The sequence below is a fragment of the Leopardus geoffroyi genome, chromosome C1 (assembly GCF_018350155.1).
Source record: "Leopardus geoffroyi isolate Oge1 chromosome C1, O.geoffroyi_Oge1_pat1.0, whole genome shotgun sequence".
NCBI lineage: Eukaryota > Metazoa > Chordata > Mammalia > Carnivora > Felidae > Leopardus > Leopardus geoffroyi.
This window is the reverse complement of record NC_059328.1, coordinates 188,405,709-188,433,703: the sequence shown is the minus strand read 5'-3', so window position 1 is coordinate 188,433,703 and position 27,995 is coordinate 188,405,709. Positions and strand designations below refer to the sequence as shown.

At 42.6% G+C, this 27,995-nt stretch overlaps 1 protein-coding gene and 1 long non-coding RNA gene across 5 annotated transcripts in view; one reads left to right on the top strand and one right to left on the bottom strand.

The window, feature by feature from the left end:
• KIAA2012 (KIAA2012 ortholog) overlaps positions 1–27,995 on the bottom strand; it is a 109,677-nt gene that overhangs the window by 52,135 nt on the left and 29,547 nt on the right. For 2 of the 4 annotated variants that reach the window (XM_045480773.1, XM_045480777.1), the window contains 4 exons: positions 24,864–25,034; positions 22,110–22,220; positions 10,785–10,853; positions 2,042–2,118 (listed from right to left, as the gene is read on the bottom strand). In XM_045480773.1, the coding sequence (XP_045336729.1) occupies positions 2,042–2,118; positions 10,785–10,853; positions 22,110–22,220; positions 24,864–25,034 (428 nt within the window). The remainder of the gene's footprint in view (positions 1–2,041; positions 2,119–10,784; positions 10,854–22,109; positions 22,221–24,863; positions 25,035–27,995) is intronic. The other 2 variants (XM_045480775.1, XM_045480776.1) reach the window with 2 other exon arrangements.
• Positions 7–27,716, top strand: LOC123599322. The gene is made up of 3 exons (XR_006713099.1): positions 7–210; positions 323–386; positions 26,791–27,716. It is a non-coding gene; the product is annotated as an uncharacterized LOC123599322 (long non-coding RNA).

Sequence of the window (27,995 nt, the reverse complement as noted above, 5' to 3'; positions counted from 1 at the left end):
CCAGGGGCTAAATCCACGAACCTGGTCACGGCTGGCTTTTCCTCTCACCCACGCGTCAGAAACTGTTTTCCACGTCTAGGTCTGTGACTTCTCGTGGAAACATGGGGATGCCCATATAGTCCACCTCTGGGTTTTTTCTTTCTCTCTTTCCTCACAGCTAGCGCAATGATAAAAAGTAAAAGTGCTTTATGTGACTGAACTCCTAATAAGGTCAGACCCCAGTGAGGGGAGGGAGAGGGCGAGTCAGTGAGGAATTAATGGGAAGGAAAGAAAAGTAGAAACTGCTGATGCTGATAAAGATCAATTTTGTGTGCTATCCTAGCCTGCTTCAGAGTGGGAAGGCAACCCTGCAAGGAATCCACTGGATTTGCCAGCGGCCCATCAAGGTACGTAACTGAAATCTGCTGGGCAGAAATTTGTTTCTAAATCCTTTCCAGATGCTTTATAGTAAACATGAAATTAGTCATTTACATGGAGTAGGTTGAGGAAGTAGTTAAAATTGAAGTCAGTGATTAATCTAATAAAGGGCCATTAGCCTCAAGAAGTAAGGGGGTGGGAGGCATGGGAGCAGCCTCCACCTTCCTCAGTCTCCCCCACCCCCTGCCATTTTCTCTGTGTTTAGGGGCTGGTGGGGCTCCCTAGGCTTTTCCTCGAATGGCTTTCCTCTTGGGGACTACTTCTAAAGGAAGACCACTGTGACTTGAATAAACCAACCGGTTCTGTTGGGAGGAACGGCCCTCCTTTCCCAAAAAAGGCACACGAGGTTCTCAGTAACCTGGTTTGCCACAGCTTCTCCGGGGAAACCCAGGATTAGGGTTTAAGACCCTCGGCCTGGTGTTCCTCTTTCTGACTGCAAGGCTAATAATTCAGTCTAGGGCTTCATCTGACGTGACTGAGCCACTGTTTTATTGCTGGCGATATTAGGTCTCCTGAAATACAACCAGGGGAGCTGTGTGAATTTGGAGTGCGTTTCGGGTAAGTGAGGCATCTGCAAGGCCTTTGGAATTGTGGAATTATCAAAATATAGCAGGGTATATTTTCCTTGGTTACAGACTGTCTTAAAAAAGAAAACCTTCTAGATCCCTCATAAAGGCTGTCTTCAAAGCAGGCATGTAAAAAAAAAAAAAAAATGCAAACGTTGGTTCAGTGTTTCCTCAGTAGCAAGAAGGGTCAGCTCAGCTGTGTTTTACCTCAGTGGAGGCCTGACCCGGCCCGGGGTTCTAACAGTGAGAGTTCAGGTCCTTTCTCAGAACCCAGCTAGGCACACACATGAAACTAAAACTACTTTTATTATTATTGTTTTTTAATAAATGTGAGGAAAGAGGAGAAAGCCAGGCTGTGGCAGGAAGTTGGAGATAAGGGAGAAATAGAGATCATGCACCCCTCTGTCCGCCCAGGCTGTGGCCCAGCAGGTCCAGAGACCTGAGCGTGCCCTGGAACTGTGCTGTTTCCGCCTCAGGTTCTCTGAGACCCTGGGTCCAGCTCCAGGAATTCCTCCTGAGTTGTCTCTCTAGAGTGAATTTGAAGACAGTCCAGCCTCAAAGCTTCAAATGAAGTAACAAACTGATAAATACTTATGAATGTATGTCCTTGAAACACCAATAGACATTTCTGACCCATCCAGATGAAACATACTTCTCCTTTTTTCACAGTAGCCTTACATTTTTTTCTTGGTTGTTATTTTTTTTTCCCCTCCCCATTAGGAATGAGAATTGGATGGGAAAAAATGGGCCCTTTAGTACAGAGTCTGAGTGGCTATTGCCTTTCTGTTTTCCCTCTTCCCTTTTTGGCTTTGTAGAAGTCAGGGAGAGGCCTATTCAACTTATTCAGGCACATGAAGAGCCACACAAAACAATCCAAGCTGAGTTAAGACATTCCAAGGAACCTCTGTGATTTTATAGTCCATTTGTCTCATTTTACTGATGAGGCAAATGAGGCCCAGAGAGGTGAAGACTCTTACCCAGGGTCACACAGCAAGCTGAGGCAAGAACCCAATAGTCCAGCCTCCCAGTCTCATGCTCATTCAGAGTCAATACTGTACCTGCCTCTCTGGCTTTTGGGTCAAAGGTGAGGTTTCATTACGATTCGTGTGAAGATAGGTTCTGGATTCATTGTTTGCTATGGTGAAAATCAGAAAAGGATCAAAGCTGTCAGATCTAGGTCTCATTAATTTTTATATATACTATATTCAAACACACCTAGTTCATGTATATAGGGTTATAAACACACATACACCTATGGCATTCATATTTACTCACTAAACGACACCTGGACCCACTATAAGCACAGTATACATACCATGTTAAGTATAGTGTTGAGAACTTACACTCAAATTTCTATTTTTCTTGTTTTGGTTGCTTTTTAAAAGAAAAAAGTAAATTCTTTGTGCTACTAAAATTCAGATACAGCTGAAATTAAAAAGGAAATATTGATGAAAAAAAATCTGCTGATACTGTTGAATATAAATTTTGTATGATTGTACTTCACTGAAGAAAATGCTTCTGCAACCTTCCAGATAGAGGGATCAGAGATTTCCCTTTTCCCTCATAATGTGGAGGGGCAACAGAAGTGGAAACATAAAGGGGCGCCTGGGTGGCTCATTTGGTTAAGTGTCCTTCCTCAGCTCGGGTCATTATCTCCTGGTTCGTGGGTTCAAGCCCCGCATTGCTCTCTGTGCTGACAGCTCAGAGCCTGGAGCCTGCTTCGGATTTTGGGTCTCCCTCTCTCTCTATCAAAAATAAGTAAACACTAAAAAAAAGTAAAAAAAAAGAAAAGAAGTGGAAACATAAAACAAACAAAGGCAAAGGCCAAAGTAGGGCTGGTGGGAGATCATGGAACTTTCCATAAAGCAGGTGCCTCGCAGACGATGTTAATCTGTGTGGCTTTCCTCCATGGTTGAGTTATCACTGCTGTCCACAGGTGTGGAAGCTGAGGCTTGAAAGGTAAACTAATCTACCTAAGGTTGTACCACTAGTGAGGTTTTGAGTAAGGATTTGAGCCCAAGACTCAAACCCCATGCTGCAAAAGGATAGAATTTATTTTGCTTTTCTTTTTATCCCTAGGAAAGTAAATTTAATATTTATAAAGGAATGTTTACTTGGGGAACAGATTTAGCTAAGCACATGGCTCCACTAACAAGGGTTTTAGTCTCTAGTGTGGGTTGAGTGTCCAACAAAAACTTATTTCCATGCTTGTTACTTTTAAGAGCCTGTGGCATCTTTGTCTCTTTGACCTGAAACCTCTACTCATTCCTTGTGGGCCAACCTTTCGTTTTCTGTTGTTTTTCAGCTGTCCTGTTCTTCTGGTTTGAAATGGCTTTAGGACAGATTTAAAACATTCCTTTTTTAAAACAGCTGGGGGAACTGAGGTCCAGAGAGTGGCTTCATGAGATTGGCTTAAGGCTGTTCCTGGAAACAGTGTAAGACCAGAACCTGAACCCAGCTCTCCCAACATAGCATCTAATACTTTTCCCTCCACATCACACTCCCTCCATTAGCCTGACTTGTGCTTGCCACATCACAGCTGCTTGGCCGTGATCCATCCTCTGGACAAACCCAGCCCAGCAGAATTGCATTGAGATGAGGTTCACTTCACTGTGGCTTGGAAGGAACTTTGGGCTTCTTAGAAATGAAACTTATAAATTCTAATGCATAAAGAAAGTTCTTGCAACACCAGGGGAATGAATCAGTCAGCCAGAGTTCAAGAAATGTAAACACATTTTTAGATAGGAGACTAAAAAAAATCGCTTAGGACTTCTCCATCTCTTGGGTCAAGACCCTGGTAATTTACTGAGGTCCAAGCTGTCAAGGAGGAGACACAGCTCAAACTACATTCCTGGGAGATAAAGCAATGGGGGTGGTAAAACTTCCTCTCTGAACAATGAGGCAGGATCTACCCCTGTTATCAAGCTGAAGGAACTGACTGACCCATCAACCAATGCAGGCAACTGGCTGTGAACGCAGGCCTGGCTCTTTCTCATCATTCTGAGCTGGTGTGTACATTCACAGACTACAGACTGCGCAACTTCTAGGCCTGCCTGAAACTGGGAGCTCGGAGTCTTTCTGTGATGAATATTTCTGCCACTAAAGAGATAAACAGAAAACACATTCCTTCTCTGGCTGCCCACCATCAGGCCAGAGCAGATTTTCAACTGCTAGCATTAATCTAACCACAGGCTTTTAGCAAGGAGATAGCATTCCCACCAGATAATCAGGCAGTTTCAGAGATGACCCTTGCTAGATGGGGTCTCATCCCAAACTCTTCTGCCTTCTTCAAATCATGGGATCCTTCACCAAACACTCAAAAGCAGGAAAGAGTATCTGATTCTAGCGTGGAATAGGGTGCCTTAAAATTTCCTTCTGTTTAAACTTATGTTAATGGTGTTTAATACTGAAGTTATCATTATTCATTGTTTTGATAAAAATGAAATAAAATCTTATTTATTCCCATTGTTTCAGAAAACTTATTTTCCTTGGTATGGGATACTCTGGTGGGCCTCATCTGGTATCAGAATAGAGACCAAACCAAAAAGTCATCTTATCAGGCAAACCGGGCTACCTGGCTCCTTCATGGTCGTGTGTCAGGGCTTGGAAAGAACAAGAGACTTGCAGGCTCCACGTGGCCAAACATTCTGTGGTTCCAAGGGCAGTAGCTTTTGGAGGTGCTGGCAGGAGCCTCTTTAAATATGTGTAGGGCCTTTTCTCACACATGCCATTTCTAAGGCATGATTACTCTTTGATCCTTAGTATGCTCCCATGACACTTTCTTCATAATTTGCAGTGGTTCCTCATTGGAGAGGGGATATATCCACTGCCAAGCAGATCTCAGAAAGCACTTTTGCCTTCTCACAGCTTTGCACTTGGACCTGCTGAGCCCAGCCAAAGCCAGTGGGAGAAGTCCTAAAAGTCAGCCTTTGTACCTTCATGGTTTTGTACTTTTGGTCAAAGATGGAAAATGCAAAGGCAAATTCCAGATTAATTTAAAAAAATCTTCCCAGTATAGATTAAACCATAAAAGGAAGGGTAATTCTGGTTCCTTTACATAGTGCTATGACCTTTCCTTAACAATGATATCTAAAAATACTTGTTTTATATGATATGACTCAAGATGTCTATGACCTATGGAGTGTTGGACATGCTATAATAAATCTTGATCTGCTTGTTTAGTGCAGGAAACCAAGACCCAAGATGGCCTCTTGGTATTGTCACTATCAAATACTTGGGATAAGATTTAAGACGTTATTTATGCTACACATTTTTACTTTAAATCTTCTTGGATGAAGAGGAGGGTGAGATGGGCATATCAAACAGTTACTAAAGACCTGAGAAAATCTCCAAGCTAAAGACATACCCCACGAAGGTCTATTAAAGGAGCCAAGTAGACTCATCTAGAAGCTATAAGTCAGTCTGAATGTAAATATGGAAATGCCTAGTAAATGCAAGGGCAATATTTTTCTTCCAAGTTGAAATAACAGTTCTTTTACTTACGTCTTTCTTCTTAGATCAAGTCTAGCTCAGTCTCAAGGGTTTGGCTTTAGCTTTGGGAATACCAACTTCTCTCAAAAGTTCATGAATTATTTTTTATGGAGAGGTCGAAAGGTACATGGCAGTTTACCACGCCCCAAATGGAAGACAAGCTAGATGATGGGATTTAAATATAAGTTGTATGGCAACAAAATATCAACTACATGAGACCCTCCAGTCAAGGTAGGATTAATAAGGATACCTGTGGTGGAAGACTGTGAGGAAGAAGGGAATTAACAAAAGAGGCTAAAGGTGGAGCTACACACAAAGTGGTCATTTCAGTTCATGTGGTGATCTTAATTCTGTAGAAGATACTGTTCTTGGTCACTCACTCTCAAACAAAAATAGACATCTGGTCTAGCCTCTAATCCTACCGCCTTCAATTGTTTTTTTAGATAGCTGGAAGAGTCATTTCTCTAAAATAAAAATCTGGTTATACCAATTCCTGTTTAAATGGGATCTCACAGTCTTTGGGAAAATTTCTTAGTTGCTGCTATGGCTTTTTATGATCTGGCTTCTGCCTGCCCCACTAGCTAACTGCATCTCTCCCCACTCCCTTCCCTACATGTACCCTGAGGGCCAGTCATTATAAGCTGCTTACATTTCTCCCGTGTCACCATGTTCTCTAACCTTAATGTGGTCCCTTTCCCTGGAGCAGCCTTAACTCTTCTCCACTTGGCTGGTTCCTATGTATATCCTTAGAAACTCAGCTTAAGTGCTCTCTTACTTCAAAAACCTTCTCAAGCTGCAGGCTGAGTTAGCTCTGAGTATTCATAGCTCTCACCACACGTTACTACTATGGATGACACTAAGGAATAGACTTTGTCTCTCAATTCTATTCTTGTGCCTAATACAGTATATGGCATTAGGAGATGATCGATTAGTGTTTGTTGAATGAATAAATGAATAAGCAAGCTTATGTGCTTTGTAAAACAGATTCACTAATTCTTTCTGTTGGACATGGTCCAATGCTCACGTCTTCATTATTTTTCAAATAAGGAATTGTAGAGAACTAAGAAAACAGCAAACGAAAATCCATAGGCCACAGGGAGATGACTGAAAGAAGCAAGAGAGAAGCTAGGAGGCAAAAAATCCTAAAGAAAAGCCTCATCCTTCTTGATAGCACAAATGTCTGAAGAGTGGTGAAACAGGAAAGAGTATTTATGGATTACTAGTTAAGGAAAGTTACAATTTTTTGATCATTCTGACAGAAGAAAACATATTATAACTTTATAGGTTGAGAAATATAACTGATACACACACACACACACACACACACACACACACACACACACACACACATTAAAATCCACACCAGCCTTATAATGCATTGTGCTAAGCACTACTTCACTGCTTGAGCAAGGCCTGATCCCTTGTGCATATTATACGCTAAGTGAATAGCAGATTCTGGCTACCTGGGAGGGACACATTCCACGAATTTCAAGAATCCTTAGTTTTGTGAATACCCCTAGTGTATATCACATCCCCAATAAAACTAAAGTATAAATGAAAAATGAGGGGGAGTTTTTCAAGCTCTTAATGAGTCTATAAATAAAGCATTAGAGTGATTTATAAAACCGTTTTCTTGGCAGAGAATCATCAAAATGTTAAACCACTTCACTTTCTCTTACGTTCATTACCAGCCCAAGGAGCTGGCCTTCTTTCTCGGGCCATTAAAAAATATTTACATGAAAAAATCAGTGTTCTTTTTGAAAAATAACTTCTCAAGAGTAATTGCAGGTGTTATAATAAACATGGATCACAGCAGTGAGATGTGGGCACTCAGAGGAGGGCTAGGTTCATTCACTAGCTTAGTGATGGTCTTCTGTTTTCCAGCTTCAGAATGTCTATGATTTGACTTCATGCCTCTGTAAGATGACATAATGTATGTGTCCCTGATTTGTGAAGTCATTTGCAATAGTTGAAACTGAACTTCCAGTCCACAAATACCCAAGTTCCACCATCTACATAATTTTTTAGAATCATATCATTTTTTCCTGAAAATATTCATTAAAACCAAATGACCAAAAAGAAAACAAAAAGTTGTGAAAGATCTACAGGTGATTCCAATGAATAGATGTCTTAAATTGCTCTTTGAACTCAATTCCAGGGAGTATCAAGTATTTTCAAAGTAGTGTTATATCCATTTACTTAAAAGCAAATGGGGAATGTCACGCACAAAGAGATGCAAGAATTGTTTGTTAAGGTCATTGAGCAAATCAAAGGAACAAATATGGTTCCTACATCTAAGCCCTGAAAGAGGTGCTTATATCTGCAGTCCCATTAGAATGGAGAGTTGTTATTTAATGGGTATAGCATTTCAGTTTCGCAAGAAGAAAAGAGTTCTGGAGATTGGTTGCACAACAATGTGAATCTACTTAACAATGTGAATGGCACATGTAAAAATCATTAAGGTGGTAAATTTTAGGTTGTATGTATTTTACCACAGTTTTTAAAAATGACAGGAGATAGGAGGAGATGAGGAATTGTATTCCAGGCAGAGGCAACAGTATGTTCAAAAGGTTGGAAATAAGAAAGAGATTTGCATTAGCCTAAGGTCTTTTAGTTACTAGGAGTAGAGAAGAGAGGAAATAAGGTTTCTTTCCCTTTCATGGATATAAAGCTTGCCATGGAGCAATTCTGAAATAGTCTAAATTTGTCTTTGGCACTCTACTATTTCCCTTTCTGTACTTTTCTTTTTGGGCCTTCTCCTCATATAGCTAATGTCCTTCTGTTCATCCAAGCTCTCCAGGGCAACCCACCAGTTAGGAATGTTTCAATTCTTAAAACACTCTTTACCTTCAAATTACCCACCTCTGTTTTAACCCCTGTCAGAATTTTTAGTCCTTCAGAGCAGCTGTTCTCAGCTAGGTTGCAAGAGGACAGCCATCTGATCAAATAAATTTTTACTAAAGTGTAAATGACTATAGCTTCTCAGAAGTGTCAACCTTATAAGAGAATACTTCTGAATTCAAAGTGAGCCTAGTAAGATTTTCAATAGCAGAGTGAAATGAAATTATAACATTGTTGGCCGTATTAGGAAGAATGATTCTGGTCTGGAGAGCTACTCTGTAAATGGCCTATCTTACTTGAAAATCTGTCTCAAGAGTTTGGTTCTCCCAACCTATTCCTACTTTTATTCAGCTTCTGTCCTCCCCATGTCTCTGAAAGTTGTAAATCATTTTCACTGTTACCCACAAAAGGGTGTCTGATGCTGAGTAAGGGAAATTGGAGGAATAAAAGGATGTGTAACAAAAACCATTTATTTATAGGAGTTGTTAGGTCAGTAATTTCCTAAACTCTCCATACTGTCAGATGGCAACATGCCTATTTATGTTGATATCGCCACTACCCCTGCATCATGGTAAAAAAGGAAGGGTTCTTGGCTTCCAATCACAGCTTCTCCATTTAGTGTGTGACCTTAGGCAAGTCACTTAACCTCTCTGAGCCACATTGTCCTAGATGAAAAATGAAGATAATGATAGAATTTACCTCCTATCATTGGTGTGAGGATGAAGTGAAATAATGAATGTAAAGCATTCAGCACAATGCTTGGCATATCAAAGAGAGATAACGGTGGTACCTATCATCTCCACCATCACCATCATCATTCACTAGAGAGCTCCTATTAAGAGCTGCTCTGGCCCAGTTCCAACTAATAAGTGAGAATGAACAGAACTGACACTGAAACTTCCTACCATGGTCAGCATGTCCATCCAAGGAGAATGGCAGGAAGGGTAATGCAGAAAGCCAGGCTCTCACGTATTCTCTGCTTACAGATTTTGGGATTGGCAAGCATATGATTGTGCCTTCTCTCCTTTTAGTCTTGTGGTGTCTGGCAAAACCAATTCCCTCCCCCGAGCTCTGGCTCCAGCACACCATCTGTGGCATTGCTTCCTGTCACTATAGCAGGTCCTTCATTGGAGATTCATTGCTGCCTGTCCCCAAATAAGCAGTGAGGAAGACCATACACATTTCTCTATTAATCAAAGACAATTTTGGGGAGAGAGAGGCGGTCTCTACATAATCATCCTTTACCCCTGGTCTGAAGCAGAAGCAGCAATGGTGGTAGGTGGAGGATGAGCTGCAAAGTCAGCCTACACTTCTCGTTTTGGCTTCTTTCTGCATGGGGGGAGTGAAGTATGAAAGGAAGCTTGGAAGAGGTAGTGCTGGCCTCAGTCCTCCATTTAGAAAACATGCCTGAGTGGGGGCCTAGGTGGCTGAGTCATTAAGCATCTGACTTCGGCTTAAGTCATGATCTCACAGTTTGTATGCTTAAGCCCCGATTCTCTCTCTTTGTTCCTCCTGGGGTTCTCTCTCTCTCTGCCCCTCATTCACTTGCACCCTCTCTCTCTCTCTTAAAAAAAACAAAAAACCCCCCCAAAAAAAAAACATGCCTGGGAGCATTTTTCAAAGTTTCCTCATTTGTAGTTGTGCAGGCTGAGCACAATGCGAGGGGCAATGCCTACCTCATCATAATGTGAATTGTGCAGTGTGTGACCTGCAGAACCTACAGGGCATCCTTGCAGATTTCCCTTCCTGGGCCAGCCAAGTACAAGCACTTGGTTCAGCTTCTCTTCTCCCCTAAGATTTACACTCAGACCACAGCACACAGTGCTGCCCATGCATAACTCATGAGGACACCACATTTCTCAGGCTCTCCAAGAAGTGAATCCTCTTTCCTACTTATTGCTATATTTGGGGAGAAATTGTGTGTTTCTGGAGGTCTCGGTATCAAATAATATGTATGGGAGTCAAATGACATAGAGGAGAAGTAGAGGTGACCTTTTTTAAAAAACTGTTTTTAACATTTATTTATATTTGAGAGACAGAGACAGCCTGAGCGGGGTAGGGGCAAAGAAAGAGGGAGACACAGAATCCAAAGCAGGTTCCAGGCTCTGAGCTGTCAGCACAGAGCCTGAGGCGGGCCTCAAACTCATGAACCGTGAGATCATGACCTGAGCTGAAGTTGGACACTTAACTGACTAAGCCACCCAGGCACCCTGACCTTTTTTTTTTTTTTTTTTAAGTTTATTTATTTTTGAGAGAGAGAAGAGAGACAGAGCGCGAGCAGAGGAGGGGCAGAGAGAGAGGGGACACAGAATCTGAAGCTGGCTCCAGGCTCTGAGCTGTCAGCACAGAGCCTGATATGGGGCTTGAACTCACAAACCGTGAGATCATGACCTGAGCTGAAGTTGGATGTTTAACCAACTCAGCCACCCAGGTGCCCCTAGAAGTGACCTTTTTAGAGGAAAAGCTTACCTTTTAGGAGATGTTGAATACTAGACCCCTCCTTTTCATGGCTGGTATTTGAATTGATAGATTCATAGGCTGAAAAACAATAAGGGTTTTACCTGTGAGTGTGAAAAAGTCTTGAAAAAAGCTATTTTTCTTACCTCAAGACAAGGGAAAACCAAGTGGAGGCTTTGATGCTTAAGCCTCATAATAAACTGAATGGTTTAAAAAAATCTGTTGGTGCTATCATGGAGAGAAGGTTGATCTGGGATTTAAAAAGTGCTGAAGAAAATAATACTTTTATTGAAGATGTTTAAGAGTGAAATCCTGTAGGGACCATGATGCTGAAATTCTGAGAGGAAAACTTTTTACAGAGCAAGAGCATGAAACAGTTAATGCTTGACACATGCTGTGAGGAGATGCCCAGATTTGAACAGCAGATGTGCTATGGGGCCCCAGAGCGTGCAGCAATGGGGGGATGACAGACAAGCGTGAGGAGCCCCAGCCTGCAGCTGTAGTGCAAATACAAGGGTTGGACCAGGGGAGTAGGGGGGGATTCTAACCCATCTGATTCCAGCCAAGAAGACAGACAGGCTTTTGCACAGCCCTCATGATTCTTTTTTTTTGCAATCTCTTAAAGTTACCTTGGGCAAAAATTATTCTTCTGGCTGTCCTTGTCAGTCACAATGAAAATTCGTTGAAGCAATGCTGTTTTAATGGATGAGGAGAATTTGGATGACAGACCAGAGAAGGAAAATTAAGGGGTGGTGGTGGTAATGGATTGCAAAGGGGTCAACTGAGTGGATCTGAAATGGAAGAACAGTTTTTAATGGGAAATTTGGGGGGTGGGCATGGGGGTGGGGCAGGGCGGGTTTGTGATATTGAGGAGGTAACAATACGGAGGAAAAAGTCAGAAGGAATCATAGAAAATTCCAACTGGAAAATATTTTGAAATCTTCTAACCGTCCCCCTCCAGACTCATTTCCAAATATATTTATATATGTATGTATGTATTTATGCTTCTTTGTCTCATTACTGATAATAAACTAGAGAGGGTGCCAAAAAAGAATGTTTGTTTTTATTGATTTGCTAAACTGTGGTGGGCTTGGAAAAGCCTGTTCCTTGGTGTTTTTCCACCTCTCGAGTACACACACACAGCCGCACACACACACACAACTTAGGCTGAGCAGGGCAACTTGGGATTCTGAGAACCAACACTGGAGAGAGGAAAAGCCATAATTAGTGTTAATTGTTGACCCTACAGTTCAAGAATAGATGCTCTGGAGAATGGGAAATGAGAACAAACATTAATTATTGAGTAGGGACCTTGGAGACAGACACTCCGGATTAAAAGGAGAGAGATAAATTGCATAATGAATGTTAATTTTCCCTCAAAGAATTGAGTGGTCGGTGGTTGGAAAGGAAAAAGAGGCTAAAACAATCATGAAAGAGAAACCTCGCTGTGTGTGGGGGTAAGAGGGTACAGGGTTATACACACACTTTCCATCACTGCTTACCGCCTCACCCTTTGCCTTACAGCTCCCAAGAAATTTGCTCCGAGGGTTTTCCTTAGGACTCTTACTGTATACCATTGTTGTCTGCTAGGAAGCTCAACCATTTCCCCAAGAGCACATAAGCCAGAAAACAGGCACACTGCACACTGACAAGCTGAGAGGTGTGTGACACTGAAATTTATTTTGTATGTGTGTTGGTGGGGAGTGTAACTTACAGTGAGGGGGGTGGAGGGGCGCCTGGGTGGCTCAGTCGGTTAAGCCTCCGACTTCCACTCAGGTCATGATCTCGTGGTTTACAGGTTTGAGCCGGGCGTGGGGCTCTGTGCTGACAGCTCAGAGCCTGGATCCTGCTTCGGATTCTGTATCTCCCTCTCTCTCTGCCCCTCCCCCCTCACGCTCTGTCTCTCTTTCCTTCAAAAATAAATATAAACATCAAAAAAAAATTTTTTTTTTAAATGAGGGACGTGGCTGGAGCTGAATGCCACTCAAGAGAGAGCTGTGGCCCTGTGTGTGCTGCTGTGAGGGTGATGGGCTCCAGGGCCTTAACTGTTGCTTTATCTTAAGTGTAATACATCCCCCTCCCCCTCCCCACCCACAGCCTCCAAAGAAACCCTCTTAACTGAAAGTGAAAACAGAAAAAAGGTAATTTGAGTGGAAAATTGGAGATGAAGATTGTAGCTAGTTTTGTAAAGAGACTCTAGTATCAGGCTTGTTACTGGCTGCTCAGAGTTAGAGAGCTGGTGCATGTCCCCACATCCAGGCAGCATCCCCCACGTCTGTGCACTGCCTTCTGTTCAGGCCCTCATCAGCTGTTGCCTGGATGGCTCTGCAGTAGCCTGAGCGCTCAGCCTTTTCTCTTGCCTGTTCCTTCATGCTGGCACATGCACTGGGTTACATGACACCCCTCCTCAAACATCTGTGATTCCTTGTTGCCTAAAAAGCAGCATCGATAGCTTTATCCTGGAACACAAGGTCTTCTCTGCTCTTGCCCTGGCCTGACTTTCAACCCCGTCTCCTCCCGCAAAGCCCCTCACAATCCATACACATGGCCGCTTGTCATTTTCTACACATATTCTACTTTCCTGTCTTTGTTCATGCTGGTCCCTCAGCTGGTCATGTCTTTCCCTCTGCACTGTTTATCCACTTTTACTAATTTCTCAAAGGTTAGTGCAAATGGAATTTCTCTGCAAAAATCCCTCCCTGGAGTCCCTGGATGCTCTAGGTTAGAATTGATCACTCCTTCCGTGAACACCCCTGAATCGTGTTGGTTAGGCCTCTAATGCAGCACTCCTGCCATTCTGTCTTGTGGAGTTCATTCCTTGTGAGTCTGTCCTCACATGGGCTGTGAGGCCCTGCTGGGCAGTAGCCACAGATGCTGAGCCTTGGAAACAGGATGAGAGAGCACAAGCTCTGGGATAGGGATGCCTGGGAATGAATAAGCTCACTGCTTACAGGGTGAAATCAAAGTGCACAGGGGAGTTAGGCTCCCGTGTTTGTTTCCCCACACTGATATGTGAATGAAAATACTCACTTCATGGGATTACTGGCTGATGGAATGAGATGACACTGGTGACACAGTGCCTGAGAATGTTTGCGCTCAATATCAACCTCTTTCTCTGTCCCTTGCATATGATAGGCATTCACATTTTATTATAGGAGTTAAACACACATGTAATGGGTCTTCTCTCTTTTAGGTCCAATAATATTTTATAAAAGAAGTTTACTTAATACTTTACAAGATGTACTGCAATATGTTACCAAGTGGGAACTGGGATGGCAGATATTTTTTGATGCTAACAAGAAAACACATTTTATCATGTATTTCAGTATCATTCTGAGGACTGGAATTGGGAACACATTTGAGAATAATCCTTTTTTTGGGTAGCATGAACTTTTTTTTTATTTTTAATTTTTATTTAAGTCCAAGTTAGTTAACATATAGTGTAATAATGATTTCAGGAGTAGAATTTAGTGATTCATCACTTACATATAATGCCCAGTGCTCATCACAAGTGCCTTCCTTAATACCCATCACCCATTTAGCCCATCCCCCTGCCCACCTCCCCTCCAGCAACCCTCAGTTTGTTCTCTGTTTTTAAGAATGTCTTATGGTTTGGGATGGCAGATGTTATTATAGTCGCATTATTTTAGCTAAGGAACATGGTGAGCTGCTGTGACAAGAGACTCTAAAAGATAAACATTTATTTATCTTTCTGATAAGAATTGAGAGGTAGGTGGGCAGATCAGGGTGGCTTTGCTTCATGAAGTTATCTGAGCACTGATGTTTCTTATATCTTATGGCTCCATTATCTCATCGACTATTGCCCTCTTCTACCTGGTTGAGCTGTTTTACCACCTCAGCCGAGTCCAAGGGGAAAGAAGACCAACCTCCTTTGGTAAAGAGGAAGGCAAGCAGTGTCCTTTTTAAGAAAATAACCTGGAAGTTGCACACGTTACTTCTATTCACATTTCATTAGCCACAACTTAATCACATGGCCATACTTGGTTGCAAGAGAGGCTGGAAAAACGTAATTTCTAGCCAGCAGCCATATATTCAGCTAAATTTGGATGCTTTTAAATGTGTATTTATTTATTTTGAGAGAGGGAGAGAGAAAGAATGCACATACACACACATGTGTGAGTGGGGGAGGAGCAGAGAGAGAGGGAGAGAGAGAATCCCAAGCAGGCTCTGCACTGTCAGTACAAATCCCGACAAGGGGCTCGAGCCCATCAACTGTGAGATCATGAACTGAGGCATGATGAAGAGTCAGATGCTCAACCGACTGAGCCACTCAGGTGCCCCTGGATGCTTTTAATAAAAGGAATAATGAAAGAATGGATATTGGTGAACAATTAAAGTCTCTGCTACTCACAGTTTCAACCATTATTTATGGGCAGTATTCCAGGAGTGCCCGTGGTATTTTCTGGGATATTCAGAAGTAGATAAAGGGGATTAACCCATAGGAGTTTTAAATCTTGAGGAAAGAAGATAAAAAGTAAAAATGGTAAAGGAAGTGATGGAGTGCCTGGTGAGAGGCCCAGGCAGTAAGAATTAGTGGAATCTAAGAAATCGGCAATTAGCATGACATCAGGTAAGCCGTCACAAAGAAGGTGGGAATTCAGCTAGTCGTTGAAGCCTGGAAACTTGGACAAGAAGGATTGGAGGTAAATATGATTTAGTAGGAAGAGCTTTGACCTGAGTGGGTGCAGGAAGATCTGGATTTGAGCCTTAGATTTGCTACATAGAAGCTGTGTGACTTTGGGCAAATCACCATACTTTCCTGGGCCTCAGTGTCCTTATCTATAGAATGAGAGAGTTTGCAAACTGTGGTCTCATATCTCTAGTGGCTCTGTATAGACCCCCTACCCAGGAACAATCTTAGGAGGGGAGGAATTAGCTGAGCTGTGGAGAAGTTGGGGGGGGACACAGACGAACCCCACTTCAACCAGACAGCTTTGCTGTTATCCATATAATTTACTAGTGTCCTCAGCAAGTCTATTTGATAAGCGCTTCCTCTGCTTAAATGATGATGAAGGTCATGCCTCCATTCCGTCTTGACTCTGGGGTTCTCCGAAATAGAACAAATGTAAGGGAGGTAGAATTCATAATTTCACGGGCTTTCTAAAAAATGTAAGTATTATCATATGCAAAAAAATAAAGAGGAACTAAATATTCTTCAATACTTCATTATTGATTTTTTTCCTTAAAAAAATAATTTCCAACAGATTCAGAGAGAACTATTATTTTTGACATTTTTCTACTTTGGCAGGCATAAAGTGGTGATGACACATTTTTAGCCAAATATGAGGTAGGGGAGTCTTTGTGCTTATAGGAATCATGAGAGGTTTTTGTCAAAGGAAAGGAGGCTTCCTAGTATTTTTTAGTGGCTCTCTGCTGGTGGCTATCAGAACACCTTCCAGTGTGGGCTGCTGGGGCTTTGCTGGCCTCACTGTGATGAGGGAAAGAACCCTACTTCTCTATGAAGTCCAGGAATAAGCACAGCTATTACAGCCTGCTGTGTGGTCTATGTGACAGACCCAAATTAGCTCCATGCTGAGCCTCATGGGAATCTCCCATAATTTCTGTAAGGAGAGTATGTTGGTCAGGGCTTAGTGGAGAACAGAAACCACCATGTATTTTAAAAAGGAATGGAGTTACTATACAGAACTTGGTGCTTATAAAGTTGCTGTAGCAAGTACCTCAGTCTTCATGAGCTTGCTTGTCAGCACAAGTAGCCCAAAGCTTCTGCCTTGCTTCTGCCCTCCATGGCTCTTGCTAGAGCAGCTCTTTGGCAGAACCCAATTTGCGTGTAGCCTCCTGATGGCAAAGGTTATCCAGGAAGTGTTTTTAGCCTTGCCTCTGCAATACAGGAAGGCCCACTGGAAGACAGTGCTAGGTGCCAAGTGACCATATCCAGTCACATTTTCCTATATTTCAATTGACCTGAGATTGTTAGAACTGGCAACATTATTTCTTATGGGTTATTAACAAACACTGATTGGACAAAATTTGCAATCAGTCTAAAATTTGCACACTGGCTGCTTCTTACTTTCCTCTACTTCTCACTGAGAGATGCATGGATTGTGGGCCTTATGATTAGAAGTGATGTTTGGAAAATGAGAATAAGAACAGTCGTGAATTATTGAATGGCTGAGATCCTGCTTCAGGATTTAGACAGGAGAACTGCCCCACCAGGAGAGTCTCCTTGGGAAAAGGGCATATTTAGTAACATACAACATTATAGCTGGAAGGAACCTTAGAAAGCACCAGTTTAGCATTTTCCAAAGTGTTCCAAAAATGACTTAGATCCGCATGTGCTTTGCTGAAAACAATAAATAATTAAGTGGTCAAATAAGTTTGGGCAACAATGCATATCCTCATCTGAAAGAGCAGTAATTCACATTAGCGTATTAGAGGCCTTGTGAAGTCCTGCAGTAAGGAATCTGCTTAGCTAATTTAGCTCACTGGTTTCCACACTTATTTGACCTCAGAATCTTTTGTTTTTTACATAATGCCTGTTAATCTTCTGAGGAATTGGAGTTCTATGGGACATAGTCTGGGAGGATTGGATCTAATTCCATCTACTCTTTTCCCATATGAGGAAGCTGAAGTCCACAGCAGTGAAATTACTTGGCCATGATCACAGAAATTGCTCAGTGGTAGAGCTGAGCATAAACTTGGCCATGATCACAGAAATTGCTCAGTGGTAGAGCTGAGCATAAACCCCAAGACTTTGGACCCTTAGTCTGGAGTTCTTTCTTTTTACCCTGAACACTACTTTGTCTAAAGTACTTTTCCTCCTTTATTTTTTTTAATTCAGTGTTTATTTATTTTAGAGAGAGGTGGGGGAAGGGGCAGAGAGAGAGAGAGAGAGAGAGAGAGAATCTGAAGCAGACTCTGCACTGTCAGTGCAAAGCCCAATTTAGAGCTTAAATCCATGAACTGTGAGATCACGACCTGAGACAAAGTCAGACACTCAACTGACTGAGCCACCCAGGCACCCCAATGGACTTTTCCTCCTTTAACTCTCCTGTCATCTTCTTTAAGGCACAAGTTGTTAAGAGAAAGACTACTCAAGGAAAATTGTATTCTTTTACCCATGGGTTGCCACAACCAGCATTATCACAGATGCCAAATGGGGAAAGCAAAGAAAAAGTCAGCCATTTAGTATGTTTGCTTCCGAATAACCAGTGTTTTGAGACCAGCTGGAATATTCTTCAGACCCTACATGTTTCTGTTTACCAAATTGCAGATCACCAGGAAGTGACACGAAGTATATGATCTATTGCTAAAACTATCGCCAAATCTACTGACCTAAGAACAAGAAACCTTTATTATATCTTGCACAGTTTCTGTGGGAATCTGGGAGTGGCTTTGATGTGTGATTCTAGTGCAGGGTTTCTTGTGAGGCTGTAGTCACAATGTCAGGCAGGGTGGTCATCTGAAGGTTTCACTGGGGCTGGAGCATCTCCTCTCAAGGTAGTTTACCCGTAAGCCTGGGAAGTTTATTCTAGCTGTTGGCAGGAGGTGTTACTTCCTTGCCATATGGACCTCTCCACAAGGTTGCTTGACTAGCCTCATGACAGACATGGTGGTTGGCTTTCCCCAGAGTGAGGAATCCAAGAGAAAGAGCCAGGAGGAAGCCGCAGTGCCTTTTATGACCCAGGCTCAGTTTGGGTCAATTCTGTCATATTCTACATTTATTAGAAATGAGCCACTATGTCCCGTCTACACTCAAGGGAAGGAGTATTAGTTTCTTCCTTTTGGAGGAACAAGTGTCAGAGAATTTGTGGACATATTTTATTATTTTTTTTATTATTTAAAAAAAATTTTTTTTTTTAACGTTTATTTATTTTTGAGACAGAGAGAGAGCATGAACGGGGGAGGGTCAGAGAGAGGGAGACACAGAATCCGAAACAGGCTCCAGGCTGTCAGCACAGAGCCCGGTGTGGGGCTCGAACTCACAGACCGCAAGATCGTGACCTGAGCCAAAGTCGGCCGCTCAACCGACTGAGCCACCCAGGCGCCCCTGTGGACATATTTTAAAACCACCATACCAAGAACCAAGAAATAGTTGTAAGAAGAAGGATGCTAATTAAATGACCAAAACAGGGGTGCCTGGGTTGCTCAGTCAGTTAAGCAGCCAACTCTCAATTTCGGCTCAGGTCATGATCACGTGGTTCAGGAGTTTGAGCCCTGAATTGGACTCTGCACTCACAGTGCAGAGCCTGCTTTGGATCCTCTGTCTCCCTCTCTCTCTCTCTCTGCCCCTCCCCTTCTCATGCTCTCTCTCTCTCTCTCTCTGTCACACACACACACACACACACACACACACACACACACAAACATTAAAAAAATAATAAATGACCAAAACATAAAGAACATATTTGGGGTAAAAATCCATTTAGGACAAGAACAAGTGCTAACTGGAAACTCTGAAAGAGATCAAGAATTTAAATTTACATGGGGGCATATGGGTGGCTCAGTTGGTTAAGTGTCTGACTCTTGATTTCAGCTCAGGTCATGATCTCATGGTTCGTGAGATTGAGCCCTGTGTCAGGTTCTTGCTTACAGCATGGAGCCTGCTTGGGGTTCTCTCTTTTTCTCCCTCTCTCTGCCCTTCCTCGCTCTAAACAAACAAACAAACAAACAAACAAATATTAAATAAAAAAGAATTTAAATTTACATGGGACCTGAAGTCTCAACCTGAATCACTGGCACAGACATCTTTGAACTTCTTGCAATAAAAAAACTTATAAAAGAAAACTTCTCTTGTGGCCACCATGACTGGGAACATAGGTGAAGGATCTGACTCAAGGATAAGCAATGCAGAGAGCACAGCCACTGCTTTGACTTATATCCTTCCAAGTGAACTTTTCCTTTCTTAAGCCTTTGCATTTTCTAAGTGTTGCAATATCCCAACATAACCAAGAGTGTCAAATTCCATCTCTAGCCTTCACATCTTTTTTTTTTTCTTCTGAAGGTTTATATCCATTTCTCTATGCTCTCTGAAAGCAAGATATCATGATCTAATTGCCTAAGAATGTATTTCCAAATAGATGTTGACAGAGTCTGAGAGTCTCAGAAAGATCAGACAGATCATATTGTCTCCTTTACTTAAGATTTTAAAAAAATTAACAACAACAACAACAACAACCCAACGTGATCCCCAAAGAACTTTCCTTTGTGGTATCTGGGGTATTCAAATCAATTAGCAAGTATTTCTTGGACATATGATAAAGATAAGAGGTTCTCTGGGACTCATGTAATATATTTGGGGAGCTAAACAGAAAACAGATGCAGATTAAAAACAATAATCACAAAGCTGGGATTGAGAGAGAGGAATGGGCTGAGGCAGTTATAAGAGAGGAGGTGGATTTATTAAGAAAACTGTCCCAGAAAAGATGAGCCTTTGCCTGGAACTTAAAACAATTCTCAATATTTGTGAGCAATTGGGCAAAGGCTGGGAGGGGCATAAGAGAAGGAAGCCTGAATGTCTGGGCCATTGGAGAGATGAGGAAAGAGTGGGCCTGAATGTGATGGGAGACGAGACTGGAAGGATAGGGACGGGAGGATGGTAGAGATGGATCTGAACAAACTGAGCTACAAAGAGTTTGGTGTAATTGGAGCAAGTCCTTTGCAAGAGTTGAACATTTTTTTTTAGTATACTCCTTCTCAAAATGAAATGAAACAAAACAACAGCAACAAAATCTTTCCTATTCACAGAGACTCTCCAAAGGCTAGACCTGTTCTATGGGCCCCCCGTAGGGAGATGTGGGTTTCAGGTTCTGCCTTGTCTTCCAGGACACATTCCAATCACCATCAAGGCTAAAGGTCCACCAATTGTATGTGGAGGAAAGGCTGGCAAGAGGCCAGTGACTGACTGACTGATGGATTGATTCATTCAACAAGCTTACCGTGAATGCCTTTAGGCTTGAGAGGATTAAATGTATTGTTCATGGAACTAGCACAAGATGGCAGACAAGTTTCCCATTTACTCAGCATAAGTTTCATTTCTCTTTCCTCCTTTTGTGTGGACATTATTGAAAGACTTTTCAATGAAAATTGATTGTGATCCTGCTATGTATGTGTTAGGGACGATGTTAGGTGCCGGGAATACTAAAATGACTGAAACGTCATACTGACAATGTGACAACGAACTTAAAGCCTAAATATTTCCTTTTCTGCTTCTGGCTTTTGCTTTACCAAAAGGGGAGCTATTTCTCCTAGAACGGAGTGGACAAATGTGCGGCAGGTGAACAGAATCATATTTGCTCTCCAGTTGTTGTACCAGCTGTGTCACACTGACAGTGGCCTCCACCTGTCAAATTCTGCTTCTGCCAATACAGATCCAAGTTATTTTTATACTTATATCATGCGATAACCCAAGTGGTGATGAAAGTTCTTTAACACTGAATTTGGAACTGAATGCATTCTAGTTTCTGGAAACCCATGTACTAATCATCTATTTCCAAGCAATAGATGCAATACGTAAACTGCAGCAATAGTCAAGAAACTTCCTGCTGGAGGTAGAGGAGTTGATCTTCTCATTTTGGATGAGGGACCTTGAACACTGGGAGGGACTGACCCAAAATCATCTGACATGTAGATGGAGGCAGAGGACAAGCCAGGGCTACTCAAATCTCCTGGCTTTGAATCCATGCTCTTTTTATTAAGCCAGTGGTGACATAACTCACCAAATGAGTACAGATTTTAATCTCCCTCATCAAGAGGCCTGCTGGGCATACGTCTCACACATACACATCATGATGGTTCCTGGGTGGTTGATACTCATCACCCTCTGACTTCATTTTTTTTTTTCCCTTTGCAAAATGGCTATTGCCCAGAGCCAGCATCTCTTCTCCAAAAAGGTAATGTGCCAGAGGGTTTTTGGAAACTCCTTTGATATCTGTCAGAAGCCAAATGATTTGCAGCAATGAACCAACGCACATAACAAGGATACCTGATTGGATTACCAATTAACCATCTCCACCTCTGGAAGGTGGCTGGAAAGAAGAGAAAAGGCAGTGTTTAGTTTGGGCAATTACCAAAAGGGCTTTATCATTCTCATCAAGGCATCAACACAGCACATTAGACCTCCTCCAAGCCATTCCACAGGAACTTCCCTCTCCAGATGCTCTAGCAAGAGTAAACTTGTCATGCAAACATTGGGTTATTGTGTCTGAGCTACAGAAGCACCTCTGTGTCAGTGAGAGGGGAGAAACTGGCTGACTTGCATCTGTTTTTAATGATGTCTCTGCTGCTGGGAAGTTTTGGAAGCTACAGGTAAAATCTTTCCATATAAAAGTGAGGCTGGCCTGCGGTGTAACATCTTACCTTTACTTGAAAGAGGCTCCTCGGTTTCAGTAGGCCTGGGGAGGGATAGGCAGATGTTTTCTCCATCTGGACCCAGCAAGAAGTGTCCCGGTGTGGGGTCTTTGGAATCTTCTTGAAAATAAACACAAGCATGGACAATGTTAGCCCCAGTGCAGGGGAGGCAGGCTTCACCTGGACTGTGCTCCCGGAATTCCCAGCAGGCAGATGCTAGTGTGCTCCGGTGCTTGCCAGAGAGCAGGGTCAGCCCTACTCCTGGGATTTGGCAGAGCAGGGCCAGCATTTACGTCCTGCTCTCTGGAGGTCAGTGTGGGACTGCCACTAGCCTATGTCATGCCTTTGTGAGACTCTGGCAAAGGGGTCTCTCTGGACTCAAGCAGCCCTATATTGGCAAGGCTAGGGTGGTGTGTAGCCCAGCCCCTGGGCACAGGGCTATGTGGTTTCAGCCTCTGCTTCCCTTTTCCATCACAAGTCTCTCTGCAGTGCTCTGCAGTACAGCCTACCCTATGGATCAATGCTAGGACTGCTCAGTGACTCCAGGTCCTCAGGCCACTGAGAAGAAGGAAACTGTATTTCCCTCTGTTGCTTAGAAGAGTTGAAGGTGTTTCTATAACCTTCCCTTCCCTATCACTGTGGCACAGGGGTCAGGAGGAGAGCTGGCCACTGGCCACAGTGGATGCTTACAAGGACACACACATACACACACACACAGGCATAAGATGCACACACAGAAACACACACATTTACAGATGTGCACACACATCTGATTACAGGTGTGCACACACATATATATGCAAAGCGAGTGTGCACATGCATGCATGCACAACCACATATGCATGTGTGCACGCATGTACACATGTACCATGCATGAACAAGGACACACATCAATACATGCACACTTGTCCTCAGGCATGCATGCCTGCATAATCACACACACATATATACACACAAGCACTCATGTAGGCATATAAGCATACACATACCCTCATACACACATGTGCTCTCATATACACATTCATTTACACACACTTAGCCAACACACTTGGGGCTTTAGGCTGCATTCTTATCATAATCATGGCCCTGGTATTCATTTTTTCTTTTCTTTTTTTTTTTAGTGTTTATTTGTTTTTGAGAGGGAGGGAGAGACAGAGAATGAGCAGGGGAGGGGCAGAGAGAGAGGGAGACACAGAATCCAAAGCAGACTCCAGGCTGTGAGCTGTCAACACAGAGCCCAATGCTGGGCTTGAACTCATAAACTGTGAGATCCTGACCTGAACTGAAATCTGACACCCAACCAACTGAGCCACCCAGGCGCCCCTGTTCTAATCAGATACTCCCTTTATAAAAATGTCCAAGTGTGTATGTGTGTGTGTGTGTGTGTGTGTGTGTGTGTGTGTGTGTGTGTGTTTGCTGTGATTTGTCTTGGGCTATGCAACCTCCTAGAACACCCTTGTTACTGACATGACTGTACCTAAAGTTTGGTTCATTTGTATCAAATTTAATAGAGGATCACTGCCATGCAAGTATAAAAGGGGAGAGTGTTGTAGGAGGAAGATTCCTTACAGAAATAGTTTATAAGTGAAAATGACATCTATGGAGAAAGAGATAGAGAGGTAGTGAAAGAGAGGAGTTTGATTTTGACCATTGCAGTGTTAGAGAAGCTGCAAACACATAAAGGAGTTACTGATCTATGTATTTAATTTATGCTTACAAGGTTTCAACTATACATGCTTGGGGGAAGGAGGGAGGGAGTCAGAGACTTAAACAGTGAGGTATCCTGTCCCTAAGTGGCGTGAGATGAAAATGAAAGATGCCATACTTGCTGTCTTTGTGGTTCTCAGTTCCCATGTGCCTCTCAGAGAGTGAGTTTCTTGCAGCCCTGATTGTGATTCTGCTGTTAACAGAGATACTTTCTTCACATTGTCTGGCACCCAAACACACACTGATCTCCTTCATCTGGGGCTCAGCCAGAGAAAGCAGCCCAACCCTCCCATGAAGGAGGAATAGCTGGCTGGGCTGCACTTTCTAGAAAATGGTCTAGAAAGTGTCCAGCATGGCACCTCCCTAAGGGACTCCCGGGTAATTTGGACTCTAAGCAATTTTTGCTTTATGAGCTGCTTTTAGATCAAAGCCCCCCGTGGAAGCTATTGCTGCACTGTCTCTGCATTATTGCTCTTGTATAAGCATCTTAGTCTCCTCCTAGACTGTCAGCCCTTAAGGATAAGAACTTTAAGTGGGCCTAAGTCATAGAGGATGTGGATTTGCTCTGCCTCACCCTTCAGTAGAAACCTAGGGTCCTTCTCTCTCTGTGAACAGGCCTCAGGCTGGAGGGCGGCTTCTCTCAGGGGACTCTTCCTGTTGGCAGGGTCATGTCACCAGGCTCCCTTGCCCCAGGGAGGGTGTTGAATATCCTGGTAAATCCAGTAGCGTGTCTCCCTGATGAGCACAGGGAGCTGTGTCATTACATACTGCTGCCAGGAGTGAGGAGAGCACAGAACAGCTTGGCAGTGCATGTTGGTGCAGCAAACCCTTAAAACATGTACTGACTCTTTAGGAATATGCATGGGGAACATTAATCCCAGACATTGTTGGAAACACTGCTCATTTCCTCTTTTCAATGGGGTGGCTTTCAGACAGCTTACATCACAGCTGCTGTGTGGCCCTGGCAGATGCTTTAAATGAGCCAAGAGCCACAGACAAGCTGGGTGGGGGTGGGGGTGGGGGTGGGGGGCATCTGTATACCCCAGAAGTGATTACCTTGTCCTTCTGCTGGGAGTGTCCCCTTGGCCCTTCTCACGTCCATGGGGCCTGTGGAGCTGTTGCAGCTTGATGTCCTGGGGCTGTCCCGGCCCCTCTGGCTCTCTGGACTTTTTATTCCTTTAATCAGGGACATTGGTGGGGTCATATTTTGGGGTGGGGCATCATCACCTTCCAGAGCAAAAGGAGAAAAAGCACAAGTGAGAATTTCTGAATCGGCAAGAAGGAGAAAGAACCTTTTTTTTTTTTTTGACTTGGTTGATAGCTCCTTGTGCTTAGGCTGGTTTATTCCAGTTGTTCTTAAGTTTGTCTCTCTTTTCTAGCCCTGCTAAGGAGTGGAGGCCAGGTGTCTCCCATGGCCAAGGTGGCTAGCTAGAATAGTGGCCCTTCAGTTGGGGAGCCTGTAAGCACTGGGAGGACCCGAGCAGTGGTTATTGTTCTCATCTTGTTCACAGGCTCCTGAGATAAAAAAAAGACTAGAGAGGCTATGAGAACCTTCTAGACCAAAATCTCAAATTAGAAAGCCCCCATCTTGGGGCTCATGGGATTGTTGATTACAGAGTTTCAACCACAAAGCAATTTTTCTACACAGAACCAACGATCACTTGGTTCCTCAAGGTTATAAAGTACAAAGTAACACCTTCCAGATGATAGAGGGTAATGGGATTGATGATAATGCTACACAAAGCACATCATTCCCTTCACTTCTGTTCTCTTCCTCCAGCTCTTTCTAGGAAGGGTGAAACCCAGTAATCTAAGTGATTGAGACCTTGTCTTAATCTCAGAGAGTGGTCTTTATTTCACGTTTAACACACTGTTGTTGTTGTGTTTCAAAGCTGGCTTCACACACAATTTCAAAGTATCACAGGCTACTTATTTATTACAAAGGTAAAATGTATCTTTACAATGGAGAAATCTAGTAGATACCACCTTTAACTAAATAATGAAATTTAACATCCCCTATAATAAAACAAATTATAACAAATGAAATAAATATGAAGGGATATTTTGTGTCTCTTGATGTGATTGCTGGGAAGGATGTATTGTCACTTACATGCTCTTCTTGCCAAAAATGTTGCATCTGAATCTAATCACAAGGAAACAGACAAATCAAAATTGAGAGCAATCTGAAAAGCAACTAGTCTATCCTCTTCAAAAATGTCAAATGTCATGAAGAACAAGATTCTAAAGACATGAGACAATTAAATACAATACATGATCCTGAGTAGAGTCCTGGATTGCTTGGGGGGAAAAAACTATAAGGAACATTATTGGTATAATTAGGAAAATTTGAATATGGACTATGTATTAGAAAGTAATATTGCGGGGCACCTGGGTGGCTCAGTCAGTTGAGAGCCTGACTTCGGCTCAGGTCATGATCTCACGAATTGTGGGTTCGAGCCCTGCGTCAGGCTCTGGGCTGACAGCTCAGAGCCTGGAGCCTGCTTCTGATTCTGTGTCTCCCTGTCTCTCTGCCCCTCCCCTGCTTGTGCTCTGTCTGTCTCTCTCTCTCTCAAAGGTGAGTAAACATTAAAAAAAAAAATTAAAAAAAAAAAAGAAAATAATATTGCATCAATGTTAATTTTCTTGAGTGTGGTAATTACATTGTGTCTATGAATGAGAAACTCATTGCTCTCAGGAAATATGTGCTGCTAAAGGAAGAAATACACAAAGTCTGCAATTTAATCTCAGGTGGTTCATCAAAAAAATATATATGGTGTATATGCATATATAAAATCTTGTTTTATTTTTATGATATTAGAGGTGAGATTATCCAGGGCTAAGCAAGTAAATGGGTATGTGCAACCTCTAGCAATGGGGCAGTTCTGCTTAGCAGCTTTAAACACCCTTGTCCTAGGAACCTTGTAAAAAAGATTGTCATGGAAATCTTGCCTTTTTAGACTCTTCTTTATGCTTCTACCACTAGGTTGGGTTACATACTGAACTAACTCACACCAACGTATCAGGGACTTCTCAGACCAGGTTCCCTCTGGCAGGGCGGCAGACAATGCACAAGCTCTAGATACCTGGTGAACATGGCAGCTCAAAACAAGTGGAGAGCAGTGTGAGGTGAGCAATACCAAAGATGAAATTTACCAATATTGCCACTGATCTCAGTGGCTCAGACTGTGCACCTGACGTTGTGACCCACAGGTGGAAAGCTGCTTTCCTACCTGTTTGCACACAGAGCAACCCTTGCCCACATCTAGATTTTTTTTTTTAAGGAAACTTCAGAGTCTTTAGGATGATTAACTTTCACTTAAGAGATAGAGTAAATGAGCTCTTTCCCCAATAATCAAAGGAAGCTTTCAATACTGAAACATCTCAAGAGTGTTCTGACCTGTTCATTGTATTGTTTATTCTGAAAGACAGTGTAATGGGTAGGAAGACAGATTCTGGCATCAGAAGGCCTGAGCTCCTATCCCAGCTAGGCCACTTGTAATTGTGTGACCTCAAACAAGTTACTTATCTCTCAGGACTTCAGTTTTCTGATCTTTGAAATAAAGGTAAGGTTGTTGTGAGGAGTAAATGAGATAAACTAAGGATGGTACCTGTTACAGAGGAAGAACTCCATAAATATGAATGCTCATCCTTTTACTTTTCATTAGCACTCGTCAGAGACCACTCAACATTTATCAAACAGTCATCTTGCCCATTGGAAAGGATGTTTGGTTTTGTGAAAATGAGGGGCTTTCTAAATATGACCCATTACTTCCAACCTATCAACACATAAAAGATTCCCTTAGGTATATTCATATGTATAGTTTCAAATTTCCATGTGATGTCTTGAAAAATTGAAGTCTTTTATTGATATTATGACTTTTAATGAATAAATAAATATTCTTAAATTGATTCGAAATGGAATTTCATTGGCTAAAAACATAAGATAAACTATAAAGCATGCAGCAAAGTTTTAGTAAGTCTGGTGCTGTTTTACATCTGCAACCAGAAACTGTTAGTAAGGGGATGATTCAGTGAGTAAGTTGCATGAACTAGACACTAAGTTGGTCTTATAATAGCACTTTGGTGAAGACAGCCGCTGCCTGAACTAAGCCATTTTTGAGTGGCAGGGGAGCAACTAGCTTCCCTTCCAGCCTCCTTCTTCATGGCTGAGGTTCCTTGTGTGTCTTG